A 12,227-nucleotide genomic window follows, 5' to 3' on the forward strand; every position below is an offset into this window, starting at 1 on the left:
CCCCCCCCCCCCCCCCCCCCCCCCCCCCCCCCCCCCCCCCCAAATGCACCTGATGCGGAATTGCGAGCAGCAAGGACGCGGGAAGGGAGCCCAGGAGACCCCACTGGCGGCTGCCTGACCAGCGCCCAGGGCAAGGAGCCCTGCCCGCGAGGAGCCAGGTCCCCAGAAGGGTGGAGAGTGAGGCTTCAAGCCCTAGCCTCCAGTGCCTCGTGGGTGGGGACAGCCCCACACACACTATTTCAGAAGCACGCTCTTAGCTAGTAAGTTGATTCATACTGACACAATCTGCAGGTTTTTTGTTCAAAATCCAAAATATGTTTAATGACACATCTTTTCTGTATCTGTATGTAATGAACAGTTAACTGATGGGAGCTGACCCACCCCCTCTGGGAGGTTAATGGAAAACCTCGTGGTTCTTTTTGGGGATCCTCCCTTAAGCTGAATTTTCCAAAAGCCCTGGGGAACTCAGGTCGGGGGAGTCCTAGTGGATTCCTGACCTTGAATTTCCGCAAACTGCAGCTGCTATTGCTCCTCACCGCCACACGGTGTCGCTGTTGACACTGGTCCTGCCCAGTCAGGGAGCAGAGGCCAAGGACTGGTCCCCAGCCGCCGGTCAGATCCCGCTGGGGTTCTGCGGATGGAGGAGGAGCCCCGTTCTGGAGTTCTTAAGCTCAGGCAAGGGCCTCCTCGCCGGGTTCCCGGGGGTACAGCTCCACGTACTTGACTCTCCGCCTGGTCCTCCCCTCCCGCGGCCATCCTCCTTAGAGCACCCTCAAGGGGCATTATCTTCCCAGGACCACCCGGGGACCTCTGGCACGACTCTGACCTGGCAGGAGCTCAAACAGCGCCCTCACCCGAACCTTCAGTAGAACAGCCCCTGCAACAGGAAGCACAGATTAGCAAGAGCACCGTGTTAGGTCAGCACCGCCCTTCTGATTGCAATGGGAAACTCTAGGAGAAATAGAGGGGGAGCTGGGGTGGGGGGAGACGGATGGGGGTGACAGTTCATGAGATCCCTGACTGTGGAATCTTGGGTAAGTCACTTCACCTGTATGAGCCTGGGCTTGCTCACCTCTAAACCGGATTAAATGAGCGTCCCTGGTAGCTCAGCCAGTAAAGCATCAGCCTGCAATGCAGGAGACCTGAGCTCCATCCCTGGGTGGGGAAGATCCCCTAGAGAAGAGAAAGGCAACCACTCCGGTGTTCTTGCCTGGAGAATCCCATGGACAGAGGGGCCTGGAGGGCCACAGTCCTTGAGGTCGCGAGAGTGGGACACAGGACTTAGCAACTGGACCACCACCTCAGAAGACTGGCATAGGAATAAAAGTGACGCTTCACTGACAGCACTCGTCGCGAAGCCGCACATCGAGGGTAGTAGTGGCAGCTGTTATTGTTACTATTTCACTACGTGTTTTGTGCACGGCTGCATCCCAGTTCCCAGGGCAGTCCCATGCACAGACGCCCTCTTGAGGATAACCTACACCCTACATCCTTCTGCTCCTCGCCAGAGTAGAGCATTCCACAGAGGAAAACCCAGATCACAGTTCACCTGCAGCCGTGGCCTCACCTGAGCTCACTGCCACGTTACCAGTCGGTCAGTTCAGTCGCTCAGTCGTGTCTGACTCTTTGCGACCGCATGGACTGCAGCACGCCAGGCCTCCCTGTCCATCACCCACTCCCGGAGTTCACTCAGACTCACGTCCATCGAGTCAGTGATGCCATCCAGCCATCTCATCCTCTGTCGTCCCCTTCTCCTCCTGCCCCCAATCCTTCCCAGCATCAGAGTCTTTTCCAATGAGTCAACTCTTCGCATGTAGATGTAAATAAATTTCTGACCTCTACCAAATTATATTCAAATAAATTGAATTTGAATAGGCAGGGATCACATGCGAGAGGGCAGTCTGGGTCTCGTATTTTTATAAAACAAGAGGATGGATTGCAGATAATTCTGAGCACCCCTTCCATGCCAGCCCTGGCAAGGGACTAAGGGGCACTAGCTAAGAATGAGAGAAATCCCTGCCCTCTGGCAGCTTACTGTCTGGCTGAAGACACAGAGCCCACAGCCTCGAATGCCCATGTCGGGGGATGGCGAATTCAGACAGTCAGCACAGGCAGGACTGGGAAGCAAAGGGGCCACGACCGGCCGGGTCTGTGTCAGCCGAGGGGTGAGGTCAGGAGCAGGCAGAGTGTCAGGGGAGACTGGTCCTGATGGAGTGAAGGGGCTGTTTGGGAGAGACTGTCTGGAACCATCCCTTGGAAACTTCTCTCCCAAGGGGGTCCCTTGGAGGCCATGGAGTGGCGAAGGAGTGTGTGGTTTTGTCCCGAAGCCTCATACGCTGTTTCGAGAGCAGGTGCTTAGGGGACTGTTGACTCCCCAGTGCCCCTCTGCAGAGAGCGGAGCTAGCTGGGCCCAGCCTGGGAGCTGGAGGAGGGAGTGATGAGAAGGTGCGGGGGCCTCTCGGGGGTCTGAGCTGCGTCCCCGGCTGGGGACAGAGCCAGCCCTCTGTCACACAGAAGGCCTGCCCAGCTTCTGGACCCTGCTGCCCCATCACTGCCCCCGGGGGTGGCGGGACCCTGAGGTCTCCAGTGGGTAGGGCACAATAACAGAGCACGTGACGGAGCAGAGGGTACCAGCGGGGCACGCAGACACACAGGGGGAGGGTGGGTCAGTGACGGCAGAGCGGGATCTGGTAACCGCGGGTGAGGGGGCTGCGGAGGGGGTGGTAGCCCCTAAATGCAGCCCAGGGCAATCATTTCTAAAGCAACAGCGCCCCGGAGTCTGGGAAAGGCTGTGTGTAACAGTCCTGCGACCAGCCCAGCTTCCTGTCTCATCCACCCTGTCAGTTATTCAACAAGAACTTACCTGTGCAGACTGGGCTGCCAGGCTCTGCGCACTCCAAGGCAGGAGGGACAAACCCAGGGGGCCGGAGCAGGCTCATGACCCCCTTCTCCGCCCCCCCCCAGCCCCCCAACCCTCCCCCAGGCTGGGGGCCTCCAGGTGTGAGGCCCCGCAGGTGGGAGTGACCAGGTGTGCCGCTCACTCTCAGCGGAGAGGACATGGCTGGGCACTCTTATAAGGCAGGCCCTGGAGGGGGTGTCTTCGGGTGTATTTCTTTTCCTGCTTGGTCCTTATACAGCGTTATTCTCCTGGGAAGGATGCTTTAAATCTCTCCCTACTGGAAACCGTGGCTCAGAGAGGTCACCCCAGCAAGAAAGGGTGAACGGGGGGTCCAAACCCTGCTCCGCAAGTGTCTTCAGCAGCCCACCGCCTCCGCCCCTGATGCTTACAATTGCCTTGGAGGGTCGCGGGGGTGAGGGGGGGCACAAAAGAGCCCCCAAAGAAAGCCCTTTTCTAACTGACGTGTCCACTCTCTTCTTTAGAGAGTTCCCCGGGAGCCTCTGCGGCACGGCGCACTCCAGGCAGCAGGCCACGGTCCCCGAGGGCGGCGAGGACCAAGAGCCCAGCGCAGGCCGCCAGAGCCACAGGGCTGCGCCCCTGGGAAGGCCCGTGCCCGGCCCGGGATCCCGCCTCTGCGCGGCCGCCCAGTCCACCGCGATGGCGCGCCTTAGGGGGACCTCGGAGCTTCCCCCGAGAGCAGAAAGAAGCGCTGACCAGTCCGTGCGCCCCGAGCCGCTGCCGGCGATGTGACTCGCCCCGCGCGTAGGGCGCGCAGACCCCGAGCCGGGGCGACTCGGGGCTCGCTCGGTCCGGCTCCGCACGGCACCATGAACGACGACTTCTGCCGGGCTCTGGCTGCCCGCCGGCCCGCAGCGGCCCCCGGGTGCCTGCCTCTGGGCATCGGGCCCCCTCCGAGGCCGGCGCCCCCGGCCGGAGCCGAGCCCCTGGGCACCGTGCCCTTCCTGCTCTACCCGGGCGCCGCTGGGCCGCCCTACTGCGATGCGTACGCGGCCGCCTTCCCGGGCGCGCCCTTCCCTGGCGCCCTGGGCGCCTGCGACTACCCCTTCGAGCCCGCCTTCATCCAGAAGCGCAATGAGCGCGAGCGCCAGCGCGTCCGCTGCGTCAACGAGGGCTACGCGCGCCTCCGCGGCCACCTGCCCGGCGCCCTGGCCGAGAAGCGGCTCAGCAAGGTGGAGACGCTGCGCGCCGCCATCCGCTACATCAGGCATCTGCAGGAGCTGCTGAGCGCCGCCCCCGACGACGCCCCGCCCCGCGAGCCCCAGGCGGCGCCCTCCCTGGCGCCCGGCTCGGCCGAGCCCTCCTGCGGCGAGTCGGAGGAGTGCAGCCACTGAGCAGGCTGGGGCCGCCCGGGCTCGGGGGGCTCCGGGTCCCCGGGGTCCCCGCCGACCGACGCCCCAGGGTCCGCCGCATCCTCCCTGCGCCAGCGCCACCCCGGCCCCGGCCCTTACAGCCGGCGGACACGGGGCACGAGAGAGGCCACCCCGGGGTCGGGCTCCGGCTTGGCCTCAGCCCCGCGCGGGAACAGGTCTAAGCCCAGGTTCCGGTGTGTACTCGGCCACTGCAGCCCTGATCTGTAACCCCCGGGGCCACAAGCGCAGCCCAGAAGGCAAGCCTGCTTTGATGGGTGGGCCTCGCCTGGACTCTCCAGGAGATGGCCTCAGACACCAGCGTCTCTTTGGGAGCGTGCCAGCCCGCCTCCCAGGGCCACCCAGAGGGTGAGCTGCAGGCCAGGCAGCTTGCACCCAGCCCAGGGAGGGGTGGCCGGGGGAGGATGTGTGGTCCGTGCTGCTCCCTGGCTTCCTTACTGGAGGACCCAAGGCCCCCAGCCCCCAGCCCCCAGCCTGCAGCGTGGCCTTTTCCTTCCCCAGGTCGGGAGGGCCTGCTTCCCCTCATCCTGCGCTCTGTGGCACGCAGGCCGTGTGGGTGTGTGTGCCGTGTTTGCACCAAGGGGCTAAATAAAGACGCTGGGCTCTGGTTCCGGGTCATTGTCCACCTCTTTCCCCTGGCCACCCAGTCTCCTTCCACTCAGAGCACTTGCCTGCGGGGGGTGTGGGGTGTTCTGTTCGCTTATGCATTCAGCTGACGTTCACACAGAGCTCAGTACCTGCCAGGGGCAGAGTCCCAGGGGCAGACACCTGCCCCTTGCACAGTTAGGGGCGGTGGGGTGAGGTGGGGAACAAAGCTGTGCACACCCAGGAGCCCCCCACCCCGGGGCGTGGGGGTGAGAGTGGAGGGTCTTGGCCAGACGGCTGCGGGTGGAGATGGCAGGGAGGGCTGTGGCCTCCTACTGAGCCGGGCCACCCAGCACCTTTTCCGGACGGTGACTTGGGGTGGGGAGGGGGACTAATCTTGACATCCAGGAGCTGGTGTTGGTGGCCCCTCAGTGGGCTCAGTGAGTCTGGGGGCTCCAGATTACTTCCTGAGCTCTCTGTCCCCCGCTCCAGCCTGGGCCTGCATGTGACCCTCCCCCTGCCTCCTTGGGGACATACCGGGATGTTGCCGGCTGGGCCGGGGAGGGGTGACAGCTGCCTGGCTGTGCAGCCCGGGGCTGGCCAGCAGGGAGCCAGGGGAGGCTAATTTTACCCCCGGAGCAGGGAGAGTGATCCCGCCCCGCCCGGCTGGCTCAGCAGGGCAGGCGCCCCAGCCCGGCTGCCCAGTCCAGGAGGCGGGGGCGCTGGGACGTGCGGAGGACAGGGCAGTGGTAGGGGAGCAGGACAGGCCGAGGCCGCGGGAGCCATGGAGCCGGCCCCAGCCCAGGACGAGGGCCTGCGGAGGAAGCAGGCCAAGAAGCCCGTCCCGGAGGTCCTGCCCAGGCCGCCCCGGGCCTTGTTCTGCTTGACCCTCCAGAACCCTGTGCGGAAAGCCTGCATCAGCATCGTCGAGTGGAAGTATCCTTCAGGGGCTGCGCGGAGGAGAGGAGGGGGCTCAGTGATCACAGGCTCTGGGGGCCCGGCGCTGGGGCCCGGGGGCGCAGCCGGGGGCTTTGGGGAAGGCAGCCCTGGCGCAGGCACAGGGGGCTGGGGGCAAGGCGCAGGGCCCCGAGGCCGCCTCTGGAAGGTGCTGGAAGGCGTGGAGGCCCTGACATGGGGCAGGGTGGCGCGGGCCGGCGGGGCTGGGAGGCCGGTGGGGTGGGCACCGAGCTCTGTGCAGACATCAGGCCCAGCTGGGCCGCACGCCCTGGGCACAGGGATGTGACCCCCTCCACGCTGGCATAAGCTCCAGGAGGAAGAATGATGAAAATGCCCGGCTTGCTGGGGCCGGGGGGACAGATATGAAGGCAGAGGGAAGGCCTGTGGGGGTGCTGAGCGCACCGGCTGGGAATATTTGGAATATTTCTGAGGGGCTTTGGAAGACCGGGCTCCCACCAGCTGTTGCCTAGAAGAAAGAGAGTGAGGGAGCTGCAGGGGCAGAGAACTCGGAACCGGGGCGCCTGGTGGGACCAGGCCTGCCCCCACACTGCTGTGCCCACCCCGGGCCCCCTGCCCGCTCTGTCTGGGGGGCCGAGGGCCTCTCTCGCCTGTCTCCCGGTGCCTCTCCAGGCCTCTGCCCTGAGGCCACCTCTCCCCAAACCCGAGGAAGGTGGCTGGGAAGGGCACGGGGCCTTCCCGTGAGCTGTGGACACAGGGTGCATCCCCACCGTCTGCTCACGCACACCTCCGCTCCTCCATCTTCACCCCTCAGTCCCCACCACCCTCACCTCCCCTGGCGGCCTCCCCCAGGGCCCCTACTGCTCGCCAGCAAGTCCAGGGAGCCTGGGGGTGCCCTCTGGCAAGCAGCTGGCTCGCCCTGCGCAGGCGGTGCTGGGACCTGGGGGTGCAGCTGCCGTGGGGCAGTCTCCCCTGCTCAGGCCGCAGAGGCCAGGTTTCAGGGCGCACAGCCGCTCCCCGTCCTGCCCTGGGGGCCTCACCCGGCTCGCACCAGTCCAGCCTCCCTGGCTGCTCATCCGAGACCTGGAGGACTGTCTGACTGTAGCGCCTTCGAAGGGACAGAGGGGTGGGTGGCCGGGCGAGAGGTGGGGGTGTAGGGGCTGAGATGGGACTCAAGACTCCCTGAGCGCTGGAGCTGAGTAGCCCCAGACGGGAGCCAGCGCCTTGCGGTCCCTGAATGTCTCAGTAAACCCCCTGATGGAGGAGGGTCCCCACCCGCACCCCAGCCAGGAGCAGAAGTGCGATGTGGGCCCGTCACTGGGCCTCGGTGTCCACAGAGACCCCCAGCGCACTCTCCGCTCCACCCGCAAGTCCCACGCCTCACTCTCTCCTTAACTCCGCCGCAGACCCTTCGAGACCATCATCTTACTCACCATCTTTGCCAACTGCGTGGCCCTGGCCGTGTACCTGCCCATGCCGGAGGACGACAACAACAGGCTGAACCTCGGCCTGGTAAGAGAGTGTGGTCCTGCCTCTGCTGGCCTGCTGCCCAGTGGGGGATGCTGGAGCTTCACCCCCACCCCCCTGGGAGGATAGAGACCCCTGTCCCCGAGACCTGCAGGGCAGGCTGAGCGGCTCTGAGCTCCGCAGGGAAACCTGGCTGGGCTGGATTCCGTCATATCAGCAGCCAGCACTAAGCAAGTACCCGCTGTGCCAGCTCTGTGCTAAGTGCTGAGGCAGTCCAAGCGGGGGCTGGAAAGGAATGTCCAGACTCAGGAGCATTTCAGAAGGGAATGAGTTTGCTAAGAACAAAGATCAGAGAAAACAGGGGCGCTGCAAGCTCAGTGGGCTGACCTCCTAACAGGCCTGAGAGAGGCAGTGCTTTCCTGGTTTAGAAGCCAGTTTTTATAGCCTCAAGAAAAAGAAAATTCCTACTGGCAGGTTGCTGCTGGGTGACTGGTTAGGGTGGACTTCCCAGGCGGCACTAGGGGTAAAAAACCCACCTCCCAAAGCAGGAGCTGTAAGGGACATGGGTCCCTCCCTGGGTGGGGAAGCTCCCCTGGAGGAGGGCACGGCAACCCGCTCCAGTATCTCGCCTGGAGAATCCCATGGGCGGAAGAGCCTGGTGGGCTACAGTCTGCGAGCCACAAAGAGTCAGACGCAACTGAGTCAACTTAGCTCGCGCGCACGCACGGTTGGTCAGGGTGCTATAGGGTGAGCACGGGGTCAGCGTTTTGGCCTAATTTGGAGTCAGGAAGCTCGTTAGTGATGATCAGGGGGCTTTGGCAAAGGTTACAAAGGGCCTCAGTCAGCTTTGGAGGTGACCTTGGTTCTGGCTCCACTCCTGTGGCCGTGGGACTCACCGCTGAGCACCACGTGAGAGTGGGCTGTGTCCTCCGCACCACAGCTCCTAAGCCAGTCCCGTTTGACAGATGCAGAAACTGAGGCTTAGTGAGGCCGATGACGGGGCTGAACGCTGATCGCCCTTCCCTGGGTGCGACTTGGAAGAAACGTGCTTATGTGGAGCTTGCTTTTCTGGGGGAGTTTGGGCCAGCACCCCGCTCCCTTCGGCTCAGCACCCACAACACGTCCACAGGCCAGGGAATGCCGCAGCTGGAGGGGGTTTTCAGGGTCAGGTTGTTCTGCTCCACCCTGCCTCAGTCTGTGATGAGAAAACGGAGGCGTGGAGAGGATAAAAGATGGACTTACCCGAAAACCAGATCATAGTCAAACACCTGACATTGCCCGAGTGCTCATTAGACGCCCAGCTCTGCGCTAAACATGCTTTATTGTCTCAGTTCCTCCCCCGTGGGGTCATTAGACCCTTTATGAGACGAGGAAGCTGAGACCCGGGGGGTCTGTGTACCCTGCCCAGGGTCCCCCCACATGTCTGTCTTCCCAGAGAGTCTCAGACTCGGGCTCTGACTTTCAGACTTGACTGAATCGCTGTGCCACCAATGTGGCAACAACCCGGAGGCCCCGGGAAAGCCACTGGAGGCCGTGGCCCTGGGCACCTACCACCCAGGCTCCCGGGGACAGGGTGGTGCGCCCCCTCATTTCAGCAGGCTTTTCGGGCACTAACTCTGCGGGGAGGGCAGGAGGAAGCCGGCCGCGTGTGTCCAGGGCCTGGAAGGACAGCATTGTCTCTGCCTCTGCGTGGCGTTGCTTTCCATGGGATCCATCTATCTCGGGTTGGGGAGAAGCTGGGAGTCTAAGCATGTGCTTGGCTATAATTGCAAAAATGCAGAGAGTGGGATCCGACATGGGGGAGGCAGGTGTGGGGAGGCGCTCCTCGGAGCCCTGGGTCCCGGGACGGGTCCCTTCTCTATGCCCTGCGTCCACCCCGCCCTTCAGGGGTTCGTGTCTGGGGGCATCGGTTCCATTTCAACTCCCTAAGAGGTTGACAGCTTTGGAAAGGCGCTCCATCCTCCGGAGAGTGTCAGAGATCTTAGCAGGCACATTGCCTTCCATCTTGAAACAAAGCAGCCCCCTCAAAAAGTCCAGACAGTGCTGTGGGCTGTGAGAGAGCCTGCAGAGATGAGGCAATGTGCCCCCGGGCAGGACCACACGGGAAACCTTCCCAGACAGCCACTGCCACAGCGAGGGTCGGAGCTGGACAGGCTGCTGCTCCTCTGTGAGGGACCCCCACTGTGAGGGCCCGGGGCGGGGGTGGGGGGTGCAACGCTGAGGCTGGCTCCCACTCCCACGGCTCCCTGCTCACACGGCTCCCCGCTCGCACGGCTTACACGGCTCACACGGCTCCCTGCTCACACGGCTCCCCGCTCACACAGCCGGCTCCCCACTCACGCGGCTCCCACGGCTCCCGCTCCCACGGCTCCCACGGCTGGCTCCCCGCTCACACGGCCAGCTCCCCACTGAGGCCTCCCGCCTCCCCCTTGTCCATTATGTTTATCGTCCCAAAAACCGGTGAAAGGGAAATGAGGGTGGGCAGAGCAATGGGGAGGGATCAGGGGTCTTTTTCTCTTCTTCCCACGATTGGCTGCCTTACAAGAACTTGAGGAAGGCCAGAGATCTCCCGTCTGCCACCTCCAGCCATCCAGCAGAGCCATGGTTGGGAGAAGGGAGGCGCCCGGACCACCGTTCACTCTCTTGTTCATGTAACAAACACTTGTCGAGAGTTCCGTCCCCGGCACCCATGGGGGTTGGCCTTGTGGACCGGAGTTCCCGTCTGCACAGAGGTCAGTCCAGTGCATCAGGCAAGCAGTAAAGGAAGAGGACGCGCGCAGGGTCGGGAGGGCGTGAGCATGCTGTCCTGGAGGAAAACCTGGGTGAGCCACGGGGTCAGGGAGGCCCCAGAGGGTGGCAGGTCTGGCCTGGGCCGGGAGCGCAGAGGCGGCCTCCCGGAGTGTGGCCTGCTCGGGTGGGCGCCGTGCTCGGGACAACGCTCTGCAGTCGTGGCGGCAGCAAATCTCACCGTCTTGTCTCTGTGTTTTGTAAGGGGGGCCCTGCAGGGGCAGGTGCACGGCCGGGAACTGGGGCAGTGGCTCACTCACGGTCCCGCTTTCTGCCACCTCCCCGCCTTCCCTGCCTCGGAGGACACACTCTCAGCTCAGGCCCCGACCGCTGGGGCCCTGGGCCTCCTGGCAGGACCTGCCCCAGGTCCTGGGAGGGTCAGGTTTATGCCCATGTGCCATGCGGTGTGTCCGGACAGCTGTCTCCAGCCAGGGCTGCCTGTGCCGTGGTCCGGTCAGTGGCGCCCGGCAAGGTCCAGTCCCCACCCTCCAGTGCTCAGCGTACCCCTGGGGGAGGCCTGTCCCCGTCAGGCGGAGGCAGCGGGCCTGTGTGCAGGGGGACGCCCAGGTCCACACCCAGCTCAGGCCAGGGTGCAGCTGGGTCATGGGGTTGGGGGGTGCCTGGGTGGGTCTGCACCCGCCCACATTAGACAGGCCGTAGCCCACCAGGAGAGGCTGCCAGGGGGAGTGCGGTGGCAGGAAGGCGTCCCAACACCTTCAACGGCGCTGGTCCTGGGCCAGGCCCGAACGCGCCCCGTCCCCGGGCGTGCCAGTCCTGGAGTGGTCCAGAGGGGCGCCAGGGCCTGCGGGGAGGGGGCCTCAGGCGAGGGCCATGCGGACACAGGGCGGGGGGCACGAGGTGGAGACGTGAGCTGGGGTCGGAGTGGCTCTCAGGCGCCTCGGAGAGTGGGCTGGGGGTGGGGGCAGCAACGCTGTGTCTGGTGAACAGAGGCCTTGGAGACGGTGGAGGGGGCTGGTTAGGAGGTGGGCTCCGTGGACCCAGCGCCTGATTGGCATGGGATGGTGTTGGGGAGGGGAGGCGGGAGTTTCAGGGAGGGTGTTGAGCGGGCAGTGATGTCACAGGTGTTCCTGGGGGAGGGGACAGCCAGGGCCTCCCCAGGCCCCGCAGGTGCGGCCCGAGCCCTCCTGCCCTTGGACGTGCGGGTTGGAGCCCTGGGCCACAGAGGCTCTCCGACTCCGGGTGACTGCAGGCTGGTGGGGGCGGGCCTCGTGCGGCCCTGGGCAGCTGGCCCCTCACTTGGGAGGGGAGCCCTGACACCTGCTCTGGGAACGAGCCCCCCACCCAGGAGGCCGGGGCCCCTCCGGGGTGACTCCAGCCCCACCCACCAGCTCTCAGCCAGGCTGACGGGCTGAGCTGGGGGCCCCCATGACGCTTCATCAGGGGGAAGCCCTGGGTCAGAGCAGCAGGGGAGGCCGAGGCCCAGAGACAGCCAGGAGGTCTGGGGAGACGCCGTGGTCCGAGACCCGTGAAGGCGGGGTCGGTGCCCACGTCCCGGCTACCGTTACGGCATCCCAGCCAGCAGGGGGGATGTGGGCCCTGCCTCAGCCAGGCAGGAGACGCAGATGGTGGCTCAGAGAGGGGGCCCTGGGGCTGCAGCTGTGTGATCTCGGGCGAGTTGCTGCGCTTCTCTGCGCCTCCCCTGTAAAAGGGGTTAGAACTTCCGAGAAGGCTCTGCCTGAGTCAAGGCCTGTAGGCTGTGCTACCTCGTCTATCAGCACAGAGGCCTTATTGTGCTGAGTCTCAGTGCCCCTGTGGGGGCTTCCCGGCCGCAGAGCCCCAGTCACAGAGGCCCTGGGTTGTTCTGGACTCAAAGGATTATCTCAGACAAAATCTTTCTCTTCACCCCACCCACCATCTGTGTCCGCCCTCTTTAACCCTTTCCTTCTTCCAACATCTGATCTATCTGGACGGCTTTCCTGGCCTCCCCCCGAACGCCACCATCACCATCTTCTCCCTGGTCGTCACCCGTTGGGCACCTGCCCTGTGCCGGGCACTGCTCTGACACGCTCAGGGCCTCGTCCCCCTGAATGCCCACCGTGGCCCCACAGGGCGGCACAGTTTTAAAGACAAGTAAACTGAGGCACGGTGCCCGTCCAATGGGCTCTGCAGCAGACCTGCACCCTTGGTTGGGCAGTGCGTGTGGCTCCCTCCTCATCAGCAGGGGA

General features: G+C 64.3%; 2 protein-coding genes across 3 annotated transcripts in view; both read left to right on the plus strand.

The window, feature by feature from the left end:
* Positions 1-3,726: 3,726 nt before the first annotated feature.
* On the plus strand, positions 3,727-4,251 carry ASCL5 (achaete-scute family bHLH transcription factor 5). Its single transcript, XM_040263776.1, has one exon. It carries the CDS (start codon positions 3,727-3,729, stop codon positions 4,249-4,251), a length of 525 nt encoding a protein of 174 aa, XP_040119710.1.
* Positions 4,252-5,592: 1,341 nt separating this feature from the next.
* The window catches only part of CACNA1S (calcium voltage-gated channel subunit alpha1 S), a 55,529-nt gene continuing 48,894 nt past the window's right edge, over positions 5,593-12,227 (plus strand). The window contains exons 1-2 of one of the 2 annotated variants that reach the window (XM_040263223.1): positions 5,593-5,808; positions 7,194-7,299. In XM_040263223.1, the coding sequence (XP_040119157.1) occupies positions 5,657-5,808; positions 7,194-7,299 (258 nt within the window). In that variant the 5' untranslated portion in view covers positions 5,593-5,656. The remainder of the gene's footprint in view (positions 5,809-7,193; positions 7,300-12,227) is intronic. The other variant, XM_040263224.1, reaches the window with a different exon arrangement.

Source organism: Oryx dammah, unplaced genomic scaffold (genome assembly GCF_014754425.2).
Source record: "Oryx dammah isolate SB20612 unplaced genomic scaffold, SCBI_Odam_1.1 HiC_scaffold_21, whole genome shotgun sequence".
Taxonomy (NCBI): Eukaryota; Metazoa; Chordata; class Mammalia; order Artiodactyla; family Bovidae; genus Oryx; species Oryx dammah.